General features: G+C 45.4%; 1 protein-coding gene across 1 annotated transcript in view; it reads left to right on the top strand.

Annotated features, from left to right (window-relative positions):
- The first annotated feature begins 15,018 nt into the window (after window positions 1–15,018).
- Tnfrsf13b (TNF receptor superfamily member 13B) overlaps window positions 15,019–15,943 on the top strand; it is a 6,669-nt gene continuing 5,744 nt past the window's right edge. Inside the window, exon 1 of the mRNA XM_021213899.1 lies at window positions 15,019–15,184. Within this exon, the coding sequence (XP_021069558.1) occupies window positions 15,076–15,184 (109 nt within the window). The 5' untranslated portion in view covers window positions 15,019–15,075. The remainder of the gene's footprint in view (window positions 15,185–15,943) is intronic.

Here is a 15,943-nt window from a genome sequence, read left to right on the forward strand (position 1 = left end):
CCTCCCTTCCTTTCTTCCTTCCTTCTTTCCTTCCTTCCTTCCTTCCCTTCCTTCCTTCCCTCCCTCCCTCCCTCCCTTCCTTACTCCCTTCCTCCATGCCTCCCCTTTCTCCCTTTTTTCACTATAACCCTCTTTCCCCCTCTTCCTCCTCCCTTCTCTGCTGGATATTGAGCCCAGGGCTTCCCTTACCCCCCAGCTCCTATGTAGCCTACGTTAGCCTCTTGAGCACTGGGATTAAGGGTGTATGCCATTTTGTTTCCAGTGCTGAGGGTGAAGCCAGGGCCTCATCCATGCTTGACCACTGAGCTACACTACGGTTATGGAGGGGTTCTGAGCTACACGGCATAGTACTATGAACCATAGTCACCCTGCTGCACAGCAGAAACACAGAGCTACCTGGCTGAAGCTGGGGCCTTCTGACCAACTTGTCCCCCACCCTCCACAGCCTCTGATGACTGATTTTCCTCCCAGCAGTAAGGTCTCTGTGTCCCACAGAGACATGTAGCTTTTGTCTTTCCATTACTGGCTCCTTTTTCTATTTAAACAATTGATTTCATTTTTTAAAAAAATTTCTTTTTAAAGATTTATTTCTTTTATTTGTATGAATACACTGTTGCTGATTTCAGACACACCAGAAGAGGGCATCAGATCCTATTACAGATGGTTGTGAGCTGGGAATTGAACTCAAGACCTCTGGAAGAGCAGTCAATGCTCTTAACCACTGAGCCATCTCTCCAGCCCCAATTTTTAAATTTTTATGTGTATGGCATCTTGCCTGAATTCGTGTCTGTGCATCACACTTATGTCTGGGGTCCCTGGAGACCAGAACAGGGCATTGGATCCCCTGGAACCCAAGTTATAGATGTTTGTGCGCTATCCTGTGGGTCCTGGGAGTTGTACCCGGGTCCTCTGAAGGGCAGCGTCAGTGCTCATACCTTCACTCTAGGCCATGACTTCTTTTTCTTTTGTTTGTTTGTTTATTTGAGGCAATGTTTTTCTCTGTAGCCCAGGCTGTCCTGGAATTAGCTCTGTAGACCAGGCTAGCGGAGAACTCAGCTGCCAGTCTCTGTTTCTCAAATGCTGGGATTAATGGCGTGTGCCACCACATCCAGCCAGACTTCCTTTTTTATATATAAAGTTCTCCGGTTCCATCCATGGTCATACAAATGGCAGGTATTTCCTTCTCCTTTGAGAATGAAGAGAATCCCATTGTCCACACACATCCACTGACGACATGCAGACTGCCTCCATATCTGGGCAGAACTTGGGAGCGTAGTTGTTGGACTTTCTTATCCCTGTAGGATTCTGAAGACCTGGGAGTCCACAGCAATGAAGTTGATGCACAGGGTAATCAGGGCTGTAACACTGATTCTCCATGACATGTATTGGACATGGAATTCTCAGTAGCTGTGTGCTGAAAACCTGCTGTAAGTAGGGGCCCGTGGTGGCCAGGCGTTGTGGAACACACCTGAAATCCCAACACTCTGGAGTCTGAGGATCTGGAGTGCAAGCCAAGCCTGGACAACTTAGTGACACCTGTGTCAAAGGAACTAAAAACCAGACAAAGAACAAGTGACTGTGTGAACTCATGTCATTCTCACAATGACTCAAGGGCCCACTTTTCAAATGAGGGCATGGAGGAACAAGTCACTTTATATGTAAGTCCTTACCAAGGCATCAGACCCTGAAGCAAAATCCAGATCTACAGGGACTGCACAGAACACCTAATATCCTGGGAGCAATCACAGATGGCTTCCTGGAAGAGGTGACATTTCAATTGATCATTGAAGAAGGGACAGCAAGAACTGACCAGGCAGCAACACAGGATGTGATGGTCCAAGAGGAAGGAAGGCTATGTGGGGAGGACAAGAGCTGTTTGGGCATCCTAGCCTGAAGAGTGGGCAGTGGACACGAACCAGGCTCAGGAGCTGGGCCAGGGAAGATCTAGAAGTGTCAAAGCCCTGTCATTAACACAACCAGGCTAAGCCTCCACTGCTAAGCCAACAGCGACAGGTCGCTCACCTGTACACCCTGGACTAAGGCGCAGGCGCAGGTCAGCAGGGTGACTTATTTACATCCCCAGGTCGAGGGGGAAAACCCAGGAAGTGTGGCCTAGGCCTAACAAAATCTCAGGCTAATAATAAACGCCCTGAGTAATGAGTGGTGTAGGCCAGGGGAGGCAGGAGGCTGGAGCCGTTGGCGCAGGAGCGTGGTGAGTAGCCAGCCATGGTGGGTAAGGGCCAAGAGGGTGCTCCGGGGGCTGGAGATCTAGCGGTGCCACCACGGCACAAGCTAAAGCTACTCAGCTTTGGGACAGCTTCAGTCCCAAAAGAGGCCTCCGGGGTCGGGTCTTGCCTGCCAGGGGGAGTGGGGTCAGCCAAACAGGCAGGAACCCTCTTCTTCTATCCACGTGCTCCAGATTTTTTCCTCGTGCTCCTGGATTAGTTTGAAGTGAATCTGGTAGAGTTTAGATGCCTCGAGATGCAGCATTTAGAACTCTGCCCGCACTTAACTGCCGTGAATTTCTAAGAACTCTTAATATCGCGAAGCGCCTATGAGCACAGGTGTTGAGCAAGAAGTGCCGATGGTGTGTGTCCTCGGTGGACAGATTCAAATCGGTCCTTCACGGCCCGCAGGAGCAAAGTGGGTTCTGTATTTCAGTCTCTACCTCTCCTCATCTGCCTTCTTATTTTTCTTGCTGATTATTGCTGACGAATCAGGGCGGTTTATCCTATAGTGTTAAGAGTTTCCTTAAAGAGTTTCCTCCAAAGTCATTAGGACCCACCACCCACAGTAGCTCCACCCATCCCCCTACCCAAGCTAGGCTCAGGCCGGCTTTTGCTAGGATTTCCATCTCTGTCCAGCAACCATGTCCACCAAGGATGCAAATAAGTTTCACAGAGAATCACAAGAGGTGATGGTCAGGAGCCATCCTGACCCAAAAGGAAATGTCAGAGGACCTGGGACCAGGAATTAGGAATCAGGAAGAATGTGCTGGAACCCACAGCACCTTCCTAGTGCTGCAGTGAGAGTCCAGACAGGTGGAGAGTTCAAGTCACTGCTGTTCTTAGCTTGTACCCTTGGCTTACCTCCGATAAGTCTCTTCTCTTCACCTACAAAACGGACCTCAAAACAGCAAATCACGGGTGTTAGTGGCCTTTAATCCCAGCACTCGGGAGGCAGAGGCAGGCGGATTTCTGAGTTCGGGGCCAGCCTGGTCTACAAAGTGAGTTCCAGGACAGCCAGGGCTATACAGAGAAACCCTGTCTCAAAAAACAAAAAACAAAAAACAAAAAAACCAACCAAACCAAAAAAAAAAAAAAAAAAAAAAAAAAAAAAAAAAAAAAAAAAAAAAAAAACAACAACCCATAAATCTGCTTTCAACCCTTCAGACCCTCTTGAAGAGTGACAAGCAGAGGTTCTGGGAAGTTAAAGAAAAAAAAATCCTCTACCTTATTTTAATATTTTAAATAATTTAACATTTAAAATAATTATTTTAATATTTGTTACATTTGTATTATCATGAAATAGGTATATATTCTTTCCATTCATAGTTTCTCTATAATAATAAAAACTAAAACAGTTACACTTGAAATTAAAAACAGAAAACCACTGGCTAGGTATAGTGGCGCACACCTTTAATCCTAGCACTCGGGAGGCAGAGGCAAGCNGATCTCTCTGAGTTTGAGGCCAGTCTGGTCTACAGAGTGAGTTTCAGAATAGCCAGGGCTACATAGTGAGACCCTGCCTCAAAAAAACCATAGTAGTAGTAGTAGTAGTAGTAATAGAAAGCCATTAAAATGAAAGTAACTGCTTTAATATATTTCACAAAACAATTTTGTTTTACTCAAATAGAAAACTGTTTTATGGGCTGGAGAGATGGCTCAGCGGTTAAGCACACTGATTGCTCTTCCGAAGTTCAAATCCCAGCAACCACATGGTGGCTCACAACCATCTGTAATGAGATCTGATGCCCCCCTATGGAGTGTCTGAAGTCAGCTACAATGTACTTAAGAAATAATAAATAAATAAAAAGAAAGAAAACTGTTTTATATAAAAAAGAAAAAAAACACAAATATTTGATTAATAGCAAAAAGCCGTAGTTGGGCTTTGTGTTCTTCAAACTGTCTTGAGTGTTTTGTTCTATGGCCGTGTACGACTGCTCGCTCACCACAGGCACCTGACTGGCATTGAAAGCCTTCCTCTTTAAAGGTATTCACAATAGTAGCCAAACGTGTCCTGTGTCCAGTATTTGTTTTTGTGTTTTGTTTGTTTTGGTTTTTCCAGAAGACAGGGTTTCTCTGTGTAGACTTGGCTATTCTGGAACTCACTCTGTAGACCGGACTGGCCTTGAACTCAGAGATCCTCCTACCTCTCTGCCTCCCAAGGGCTGGGATGAAAGGCGTGCGCCACCCACTATCCCAAACTGCATCCAGTTTTGAAAAAGCGCAAGAATTCCAAGTTGCCTTCCTCGACGCCCTGACTAAGGGGCGAGGAGACTCATCAGTTTGGGGCTTGGAAGAGGAGCGCCATGATGTGCCCCTGCCTTGCACATGGTACGGAGCGTGACTTTACAGTCCTCCTGTTAAGGGGCCTGCAGCACCACTGCGCAGATATGCCGGGTCTTTCTGTGTGGTGCAAGCTGCTGCCTTGACTTTTTAAAAGAAGGTTTCAAACTAATCTGCCCTCATCAATCTCCCGCGGAGTGGCGCCCGCCATCTAGCCAAGCATGTCAGGAGGCCTCGAGAAATTGGAGGTGCCGACTGTTGGGTTTTAGGGTTCGCAGGAGCCGTCTAGGTTGCTAAAGGAGTTCCTCCTTCCCCGCTATCTAGCAATGGCTCTGTCTCCTCAAGCTTCTTTTCTGACTCAGTTGCTGTCACTCTCAGGGGGTCTCCTGCCCATCCTAGGGGCTGGGCGGGGCTTCTGGGCTTTACATGGATCTGGTTGGTGGGTGAGAAAGAAGGGTGGGCATAGCTTCTTCCCTTCAGTCTTGTGGTCTGAGGCAGTGGCTGTGGTGGGTCGTGGAGCCTCTCTCAAGCTGACCTGCTTGTCTCACTCACTCCGCAGGGATGGCAGTAGCTCCACTTAAAGGAATTTCCGTTTTTAGTAGAATCACAATTGTGTAGCTATCCCCACAACCTAATTTTAGGATGTTTCTAATATCCCCAGAGAATCCTTATTAATCTTACTTTCTCCCACTTCCAGCCTCAGACCACAGCTAATAGATCTCCCATCTCTAGAGGTTTGCTTTTTTGGGGGATATTTTTTATCAGCAGCATCACGCTCACTCAGTGTGTGCTGTGTTCCCTATTGATTCACATGTTTTCACAGGTCACCCATGTTGTAGCATGATCATAGCTACATGTTCATAGCTAAATAGTATCGCATTTTAGGGATAGACTATTTTGTATTCATTCATCAGCTGGCCAGCATTCGAGTGGTTGCCACTCACCGGGGACTGAAAACAATGCTTTTGTGAGAGTAGTTATATTTTGGGCAGTGTGTTTTCATTCTTTTGGCTAGTCAGCTCCCCAGGAGTGGAGCTGCTGGCTCCCGTGGTGACTTGGTTGAATTTTTTAAATAGTTGCCAAGTCACTTGACAAAGTGGCCGCAACAGTGCCTAATCTCACTTGACACACAAGGTCCTCACTGTCTGTCCCTGTCCCCTATGTAAGCACTGTAGCAGTCCCAGCAGGGGATGTGGCCTCTTTGAGTTTGAGTTTGCCTTTGCCCAGCGCTGAGCTGGGTGTCTTTCCCTGTGCTTGTTGTTCATTTATGTATATTTTTGGGGAAATGTCTATTCAACTCTCTCTCTCTCTTTTTTTGTTTTTGTTTTTGTTTTTGTTTTTGTTTTTGAGACAGGGTTTCTCTGTGTAGCCCTGGCTGTCCTGGAACTCCCTCTGTAGACCAGGCTGGCCTCAAACTCAGAAATCTGCCTCCCGAGTGCAGTGCTGGGATTAAAGGCGTGCACCACCACACCCGGCTGTCTATTCAACTCTTTAGTCCGATTTTTAGTTAGTTTTTTTCTTTTCTGGGAAAGTAATTTTGTAATTATATTTACGTACAGAGAACTTAGTGTACATTTAACCAAGTTTAGTGGCGAGTTCTTTAGCCTTTGCCTTTTCCAGCTTGGTAATGCGAGCCACAGACTTAGGACCCAGGACGTTGACTCCCCAGTGGCGGCAGATCTCATCATATCTGTCATTATAATTGGTCCTAGTAGCTTCCACCAGCTTAGCCAGAGCACCCTTGTCTTCCGAGTTAACCTGTGTGAAGGCAACAGTGGTGCATGTCTTCCTGTGGACTAGGCGTCCCAGCCTGGCCTTTCCCTGATGATGCAGTAGGGCACCCCCATCTTTCAACACAGGGCAGGCAGGAAGACCACCAGCTCAATGGGCTCTACGTCATGGGCAGTCACTACCAGCTGAGCCTTCTTGTTCTCCACCAAGGTGGTGACTGTATTGACTCCTGCTCGGAGGACAGGTGGTCTCTTAGTTGGGACGTCCCCTTTGCTCGCAGCTTTCTTCTCAGCACGGGCCAGTAGCCTTTGCTTCTTCTCTTGCTGTGTCTCTGGCCTATACTTGTGGGCAAGCTTAAGCAGCTGAGTAGCTGTCTGCCTGTCCAGGGCCTGGGTGAACTGGTTAATGGCAGGAGGGACTTTGAGCCACTTATAGAAGATGGCTCTTTGCCGCTGCAACCTGATGTAGCTGGACCATTTGATGAAGCGCGTTAGATCTCTTTTGGTCATGTCCTGACCAATGAATGCCAAAGTTCTTGGGCCTTTTCTCAAACAAAGGGTTGACCACCTTTTTAGCCTCCTGTTTCTTGATGATGGTGAGGGCTTGGTCACCTTCCCCTTGGCCTTCTTTCCTTTGGGCATCTTGCTTGGCTAGAGGAGAGAGCCCAATTTTTAGTTTTAAAGGCTTTAAAGTCTTTGGTCAATTGATTTGTTTGTTTACTTTTTTTTTTTTTTTTTGAGACAGGGTTTCTCTGTGTAATAGTTCTGGCTATCCTGAAACTCTCTTTGTAGACCAGGCTAACCTCAAACTCACAGAGTTCCGCCTACCTCTGCATCCGAGTGCTGGGATTAAAGGGATGGGTCACCACACCCAGCAGTTTGAGTTATTGTTACTTTTTTAATAATGTCAGGTAAGGACTTAACTCCATTCTTTTGCATGTGTCCATCCAGCTTTCCCTTCTACACTGGTATAACATCTTAAATGTATGACACCCTAATTTAAATGATATCAGCTATTCATTGAAAAGACTGGGTTTTGCCCTGTTGAATGCTCACGGTATGCCTACAAGGAACCCGTCTGCTCATACAGGCAAAGGCTGGTTTGCCTTCCCTATCCAGCTGCTCTGCTCGGACCCCATCTGTGCTGTCACCACACTGTGGACTGCAGCAGCTCCGCCTGTTTCAGAGCCAGGAGGAGTGACCCAAGCTCACCCTTCTTTTAAAGATTATTCTCCAGTCCTAGTAATTCCATTTGAATTCTTAGGATTGGGTTTGCTATTTATGTTTTTTAACAAGTCATTAGGATTCTGTTGTAAATTCTATGATTGGTAGGTTGCTTTGGGCCATATTGACTTCTTAAGTCTTCTAGTCTATGAACACAGGGTATCTTTTGACTTTTTTTAGGTAATTTTTTTCCACAATATTCTATAATTTTTGGCATACACTTCTTTCACCTCATTGGCTAACTTTACTAAATATTTTATTTCTTTATTTTATGTCACCATAAGCTAAATTGTTCCTTAATTTTCTTAAGGATTGTTCTTTGTAAGCTTAGAAGAATTCAATGGCTTTTGGTTGCTAATATTTTTACCCTGTAACTATGTTTTTATGAGCTCTAATAGTTTTATGGTTCTTTTTAGTATAAGATCATATCACCTGTGGACAGAGTTGGACTTAACAAATTCTTTGTTCCAGTTTGGATACATGTATGTATGTATGTATGTATGTATGTATCTATCTATCTATCTATCTATCATCTATCTATGTATCTATGTGTCTATGACCATGATAACTATCATCATTTTGCCTAAGTGCCAGGTTTGGGCCAGACCTTTAATTTCATGTGTATGCAGCAACCATGTTCACAGATTCATGTTCACAATGGTGCTGATATATAGTTTTTAGACGAATTGGATGAGGCATACTTGACCCAGAAGTACCTGCCACAGGACCTGGAACTTGGAGTCAGGAATCAGCCAGAAGTTTTGTGTTGGTTTGTTTTATCATGAAAGGGTGTTGAATTTTCTCAAAGGCTTTTCTGCATCCATTGTCCCTATATTCATAAGGCATATTGGTCTGTGGTTTTATTTCTTTTAATGTCTCTTTGGGACTTTGACATAAGATGTATTTTGTCTGACAATAGTTGTAAATTTGCATCTGTTCTTTGGGCATGATTTACATTTTTTCCCTTTGTTTTTGCTTTTCAAGACAGGGTTTCTCTGTGTAGCCCTGGATGTCCTGGAGCTCGCTCCGTAGCCCAGGCTGGCCTTGAACACACAAAGATTTGCTGTCTCTGCCTCCCAAGTACTGGGATTAAAGGCGTGAGCCACCACAGCCTGACAATGCAGGAAATATCTTGTTCCATAATTTTATTTTTAAATCTTCTGTGTCCTTTGATCTATGTTGGGGTTGGGGCGTGGCTAAGAGGTGGAAATTGTCTAGCAGTCTGTAGTCCCTGGGCTCCACCTGTAACACCACAAACAAAAACAAATCTTCTATAAATAGTACAGAGATTAATCTTGTGGTTTTTGCATATCTCTCTGCCAGTTTCTTCCTTTAAACCTAGAGTTCAGATCATTTATATTTAATATTTTTTCTGATAAAGATTTGTTTCTGCTGCTTGTTTATTTATTTATTTATTCTGTTTTATTTATTTTGTGCATGAGTGCGTGTATGTGTCGGGCTTAGGTGCCATGGTGAGTGGAGTCAGAAGACAATTTGATTTTCTCCTTTTTCTATGTGGGTACAGGTGACTGAACTCAGGCCATTAGGATGGGTAGTAGGCACCTGAACCCACTGAGCCAGGCCCCTGCCTCTCCTTCTTTTCTGCAGATTTTTAATTTATTGTCTTAGTGGTTATCTTAAAATTTACGAGTAACAACTTGGTCTTGTAACATTTTAATTTGAATATCTACTTAGTTTCATTAATTTGCAAAACACAGTTCCTAAAAATCTCTGCCCTTTCGCTTTTATGTTGTTTATGAAGACATTGCTGCATGTTTTCTCTTTGAACATGAATGATGATTAACATAGGTTTTTTTATTAAAATATTTTTTTCCAATTTTTATTAAGTATTTACTTCATTTACATTTTAAATGCTATCCCCAAAGTCCCCTATACCCTCCCTGCCTTCTCCCTGCCCACCCCGCTCACCTACCCACCCACTCCCCCTTCTTGGCCCTGGTGTTCCCCTGTACTGGGGCATATAAAGTTTGCAAGACCAATTAACATAGGTTTTTAGTGATTGTTTTATGTAGTGTTTATTAAATTAGGTAGTGAAATAGGAGCTTCAACTCAAAACAAGTATACAATAAGTGAAGTTTATCTTGGTTGGCCTGGTGGTGGAGGCTCATGAACCCAGGTACCTGAGACGCTGAGTCAGGAAGATCACAAGTTCAAGGCCCCACCTTGGCTAGAGAGGGGGTTCAAGGTCAACCTTGGCCAACTTAACAAGGCCTTTTCTCAAAATACAATGAAGAAAAGAGCTGGGGATAGCACTCGCTGGAAGAGTGCTTGTCTGATATCTGCGAAGCTCTAGGTTCAGTACCCAGTACCACATGCACTCTAGTGCACGCACAAGGGCGAATACACACAAATAAATACACACATACACATACATACACACATGCACACATATATACACATGCACATATGCACAAATATATACATACACACAGATATGCACACACATACACACATATATACAACACTTACATACACACACATATATATACATACATATACATACACATACACACATTAGTTGATTGATTGATTGATTGATTGACTGATTGACTGATTGACTGACTGATTGATTAAATACCCAGACATGGTGGCTGGTGCATGCCTTTAATCCCAGCACTCAGGAGGTAGAGACCTTGAGTTTGAGGTCAATCTGGCCTACAGAGAAAGTTCCAGGCCAGCTAGACCTACTTAAAGAGACCTTGTCTCAAAAAAATAAAATAAAACAGAGGCTGGAGAGATGGCTCAGCAGTTAAGAACACTAGCTGATCTTCCAGAAGACCTGGGTTTGGTTCCCAGGACTCATATGACAACTCAGAGCTTTTGGTAACTACAGCCCCAGGGGCTCTGCAGACACCAAGAGTGTCACGGCATATAGACATACATGCAGGCAAAATGCCATATACATAAAAAGAAAACAAAGAAAAAATAATGCTTTCCCAAGCAGGGACCTTTATTAGTGTTTCTTCTCCTTTCTAGGCTCTGTCTAGTGACATCCATTTCCACACAAAGGACTCTTGGCAGCCTTGGATACCAGCAATCTGTTCCCTTACTTTTTTTCTTTTGGAAATGTCTTAATTTCTCCTTTATTACTGACAGGCAGTTTTGCCCAGGACATAACTTGTGGCTGACAGCTTTCTTCCAGGCCTTTAGACCTGACATCCCATCTTTCTCTCTCCATTAACTTTCCAGAAGATTCTTGGTACATAGCAAGTTGTCTCCTCCTCCTCCTCCTCCTCCTCCTCCTCCTCCTCCTCNTCTTCTTCCTCCTCTTCCTCCTCCTCCTCGTCCTCCTCTTCCTCCTCCTCCTTCTCTTTATAATGACTCTGTGTGTGTGTGTGTGTGTGTGAGAGAGAGAGAGAGAGAGAGAGAGAGAGAGACAGAGACAGAGACAGAGACAGAGACAGAGACAGAGACAGAGACAGAGACAGAGAAAGAGAACCATGTACCATAGCAGGCATGTGAAGGTCAGAGAACAATTCGGCAGATTCAGTTCTCTTCTTTAACCTCTATGGGGACCCCAGGAGTCAAACTGAGGCCATCAGGGCCTTACCTGCTGGCCCACCTCCCCAGCCCACAGGCTGCTTTTGTCTTGCTACTTTAACAATTTTCTTTACCCTTGGGTTCTATAATTTTACTGTAATGTATCGTGGTACAAGTTTGAGGTTGGTAGGTTTTTTTTTAATTCCTTTCTTCCTCTCTCCCTCTTTCACTCTGTCTCTCTCCTCTCACTCCCCCTCCTCTTCCCGTCTTCCCTCGCTTGCTCGCTCTCTCTTTACACTGATCCTGGGATCTCAGAGACATTAAGCAAACGCTCTGGCACTGAGGGCTGTCTACTCCTGCCTTTTAAAATGTTTATTATTTTATTTACTACTTTCAGTTTTGAGGTAGCCTTGCTAAGTTGGGCGGCCTGCCCCAGCCCACCGGTGGCTGGAGTCACAGACCTGCGGTGCCAGGCCTGGTGTATGGGAGGTTTTCCTTGGACCTTGTTGAGCTTCTCATCTTTCTTCAGATGTAGGAAGCTTCGGGTCTTTGTTTCTTTTTAAAAATGTAGGTCAGTGCCTGAGAGCTGCACATGTTTATGGGTGCAGTGACTTTTCAACATGTGTCTACATCCTGTAACAATGAAACCAGGGTGGTCAGCTTAACCACCGCCTGGTGTTTGTTGTGTGTGTGGTGAGAGCTCAGAACCTCTCTTCCAGTGATTTTAAGATACTGTAGTTTCCTTGCTGAGCAACAGAACATAAGCACATTCTCCCATCTTCTTATAACATCGCTCTGCCCACCTGTTCTCTCCCAGCTGTGCCAGCCACTGCCTCTTTCTGCCATTGTAAGTTGACATTATTGATCGCACAGAATGAGATCATATAATTCTTGCTTTTCTGTGTTTTTGGCTTATTTTGATTAAAATAATGCCCTCTGAGTCTAGTTATGGTGTTCAAACAAAACAGAACTTCGCCCTTTATATGACTGAGTAATATTCCACCATATATATGTCACATTCTCCTTATATGTTCATTCATTGTTGGCCATTTAAGTTAATTCCAAATCTTAGCAATGATAAGCTATAATAAACATGGCAGCAAAGTTATGTCTTAATCTTTTAATTTCATTGCTTTTGGACAAATACCCGTCCTAGTTACACCTGACCAAGACAGATTATAAAAGTGTGTAATTTGGGGACTCCTGGTTCCAAAGGGTTTGAGTTCATCATGGTCATCATGGTGGGGAGCATGACAGCAGGCAGGCAGGCATGGTACTGGAGCAGTACCTTTCTATCCACATGTACTAGGCTGAGAGAGTCAGACAGAAACACTAGGAATGGTGTGGGACCACAGTGACGCACCTCCTCCAACAACAAGGTCAAACCTCTGAATCCTTCCCACACAGTTCCACCAACTGGGGGCCAAGTATTCACACACATGAGCCTATGGGGGCCATTCTCATCCAGACCACCACAGCACCCACTGATGGAGATGCTGGGCCATGTGCTGATTCTACTTTTACTTTTAAAAGAAATTTTCATAATTGTTGCACCAGCATTGCATGAACATTCTTTTTCTCTACAGCCCGGCCATTAACAACAGCCATTCTAACCAGGGTTGGGGAGCCTGCTGTGGCTTTCCTGATGAGCCGTGATGTCGAGCATCTTCTCCAATGCCTGTGAGCAATCTCTGTGTCTTCTTTTGAGAATTGTCTACTCGAATCTTTTGCATACTTTTAATAAGACTGGGGGGGGGGGTTGTTGTCGCGCTCTTTTGCTTTTTGTTTATCTCGGTTTGTTTTAATAGTAAGTCAGTGTAGTTCATGGCCGTCTGGATATTACTCTCGTTGGCCCCCACTGGGCTCTAGGTGAGCAGGCGTCCCCTCTGCTCTGGTTTTATAACCAGGGGTTGGGGTGGCTGCCTGCACTGATGGTGTGCAGATTATTGGTATTTTATTCAACAAGGAACCAAAAGCTCATATCGACTACAAAGTAGCAAGAAAGTGTTACAAAATGCAATAGAAATGGCTAGGGGACACTGATTCTCCTCACTCCCAATGCCAGGAAGGACCCTAGTGCTGCCCCTGGGCCTGCCAACTTCCAGGGTGCTGCTACTGCCTGCCCCTGCTGTCACTACCTTCTGCTTCCAGTACTTCAGGAGAAGCTGTGGCCACAACAGACGGCAGAGTCAGAGTGAAGGCATTCCAGCATCAAAGTGGACCGCTGCAATGTAGCTTTGAGGAAATGCGGATTATGTCTGTAACATGCCAGACAAGGTCTGTCAACCCATAGTGACACGTCAGAATATTCACTCTCCTGATGGGAATTAGCCATGGGGAGACACTAGGTACAGGAAGTGAGCTCAGTCCTGGTGTGGGCTGTAATGGTGTCTTTAACACCGGTAAAAGACATGGACTTTATACAAAGCATTGCTGCAATGTATGAATCAGTGAACAAAAAAAGGGGAAAAACACCGAGTGCCTGCTGTAGGCTTGGCACTGGCCAGGCTGCTTTTGAAAATGTTGGTTTTTTTAGTGGGCACCTGCTAAGTCCTGAGGACCCAGCGCTGGACAGAAAATTATGATCAGACCTTGCCAAATGATGCCTGTGCTGTGTCTTAGTTAGGGTTTTACTGCTGTGAACAGACACCATGACCAAGGCAAGTCTTATAAAGGACAACATTTAATTGGGGCTGGCTTACAGGTTCAGAGGTTCAGTCCATTATCATCAAGGTGGGAACATGGCAGCGTCCAGGCAGACATGGTGCAGGAGGAGCTGAGAGTTCTCCATCTTCATCTGAAGGCTGCTAGAGGAAGACTAGCTTCCAGGCAGCTAGGATGAGGGTCTTAATGCCCACACCACACCACAGTGACACACCTACTCCAACAGGGTCACACCTCCTACTAGTGCCACTCCCTGGGCCAAGCATATGCAAACCATCACACAGTGAATTTAAATAATAGCAGGAAGCAGCTACCCTCATGAATGCCAAGGCCACAGTGAGGAGCAATGATTCTGTGTACAGAAGGGGGCACCTGGGCACGGGGGACAGTAGGGTCCCTTCCAGGTCCCTGTTCTGATGCCATGAAAAGAGGAGGGTCACATGGGACAAGGAGATGGAAGAGATGAAGGAGTCTTAGACAGATGAGGCATGATACTGGACTGGGGCTGGAGGGGTGGCTCAGTAGTTAGAGCACTTGCTGCTTTTGCAGAGGACCCGAGTTTCAAGCATAAAGCAGCATCCAATTACCTATAACCCCAGTTCTAGTGGAGCCAACACCCTCTCCTGGCCTCCGCAGATACCAGGCATATATGTGGTATATATAAACACAGATACACACATACACATAAAATTAAAACAAATCTTTTTAAAGATACTTTATTCACTCTGGATGAAGGCTTCCACACAGACTGTTAGGCAGACAATGGTAGGTGCCTAGGCACAAGCCTACACACATGCAGACCAGCACACAGGCCTCATAGGCATCTAGGTCTACAGGCAGACATACCCAGACAAGCTGACAAAGGTGAAGCCCTTGCCTCTGACCTCAAGGCCATATTTATAGAGTCACACAAAAATGTCATTCTGTGGGGGGACAGCTAGAGAAGAGATGACATCACTGTTTGCTTTTGGGTTTCTCTAACATCTAGTGTCGGTCATTTTGTGCTGACTCATAACCCTCTGCTGTCCAACATCAGCACCTTGGTCCATGCTGGATATCAATATCAGTGCCAGCTTGTCTAAATCCAAATCGTTCTTCATAGCCCTCTGGTTCCCATAGTTTTTCAGGGGTAACGAGGTTTAGACAGATGTCAAAGATGAGGGAGAAGTAAGCAGGGACCCTGTGGGGGAGACCTGGTACACACGGAGGACAATGTGGGGACAGTCAGGGTACAACAGTATAAGGGAGAGACTATAGAGAAAGCATTTTACAAATGGGAAACAGAGGCTTAAAGAGTGAAGAAATCACCCCTGACCTCAGCTGCGGCTGGACGCCGCCTCTGCCTGCTGAGACAGAGAACATCTCAGAATGGGTCAGGAGAGCGTTTACCCACCTACTGTCCTAATTCTCCATCTCTCCTTCCACAGGATTGGTGGCCAGGCGTGGCTATGGCATTCTGCCCCAAAGATCAGTACTGGGACTCCTCAAGGAAATCCTGTGTCTCCTGTGCACTGACCTGCAGCCAGAGGAGCCAGCGCACCTGTACAGACTTCTGCAGTGAGTTCTGGAGTCTGGGGTCAGGGGACAGCTGAGCGATTCACACACACACACACACACACACACACACACACACACACACACACAGACCCCCCTGGCCCTTGTGAAGCCAGGTGAAGGAATGGCATAGGCAGGTGGTCTCCTTCCCTCAGTCTTGCAGCTGTTTGTACATTGTCTGCTCTTTCCTGCCTTCCGACCGCCTGTGCCCCTGCCTGAAATGCATCTCCCTAATCATCCCTCATCCAGCCTCCAGTGCCTCTCATCACCGTCCTGGAGGGCTTCTCTGGTTACAAAGCAGGAGTTAGGCCTCACCACATGACCTTCATCGCTATCTCATTCTTAAACATTTTTTAAAAATTTATTCTTTGTTAATTCAATACATAAATACAATGTTTTTAGATCTCTCTCTCTCTCTCTCTCTCTCTCTCTCTCTCTCTCTCTCTTTCTGTCTCTCTCTCTCTCTCTGTGTCTCTCTCTCCCTCCTCCTCCTCCATGAGCAGGAATGACTCAGGCTAGCTTTGAACTTGAGATTCTCCAGCAGCAGCATCCTGAGGCCTGGGATCACAGGCACGTCCCTGCTCCCAGCTCTCCTGTAGCACTCCCACAGACACAGGAAACACAGCCCATCCACATGCATTATTTCAGAGATTACGAAAACTCTGCCTTTTTCATTTCCAATCCAGTTCTTTTCACTCATGTATTTTTCAAACATTTATTGATTATCTCTGTTTTAAAATGTATGCTTATGCATGTGTGTGC

This window comes from Mus pahari, chromosome 14 (assembly GCF_900095145.1).
Source record: "Mus pahari chromosome 14, PAHARI_EIJ_v1.1, whole genome shotgun sequence".
NCBI lineage: Eukaryota > Metazoa > Chordata > Mammalia > Rodentia > Muridae > Mus > Mus pahari.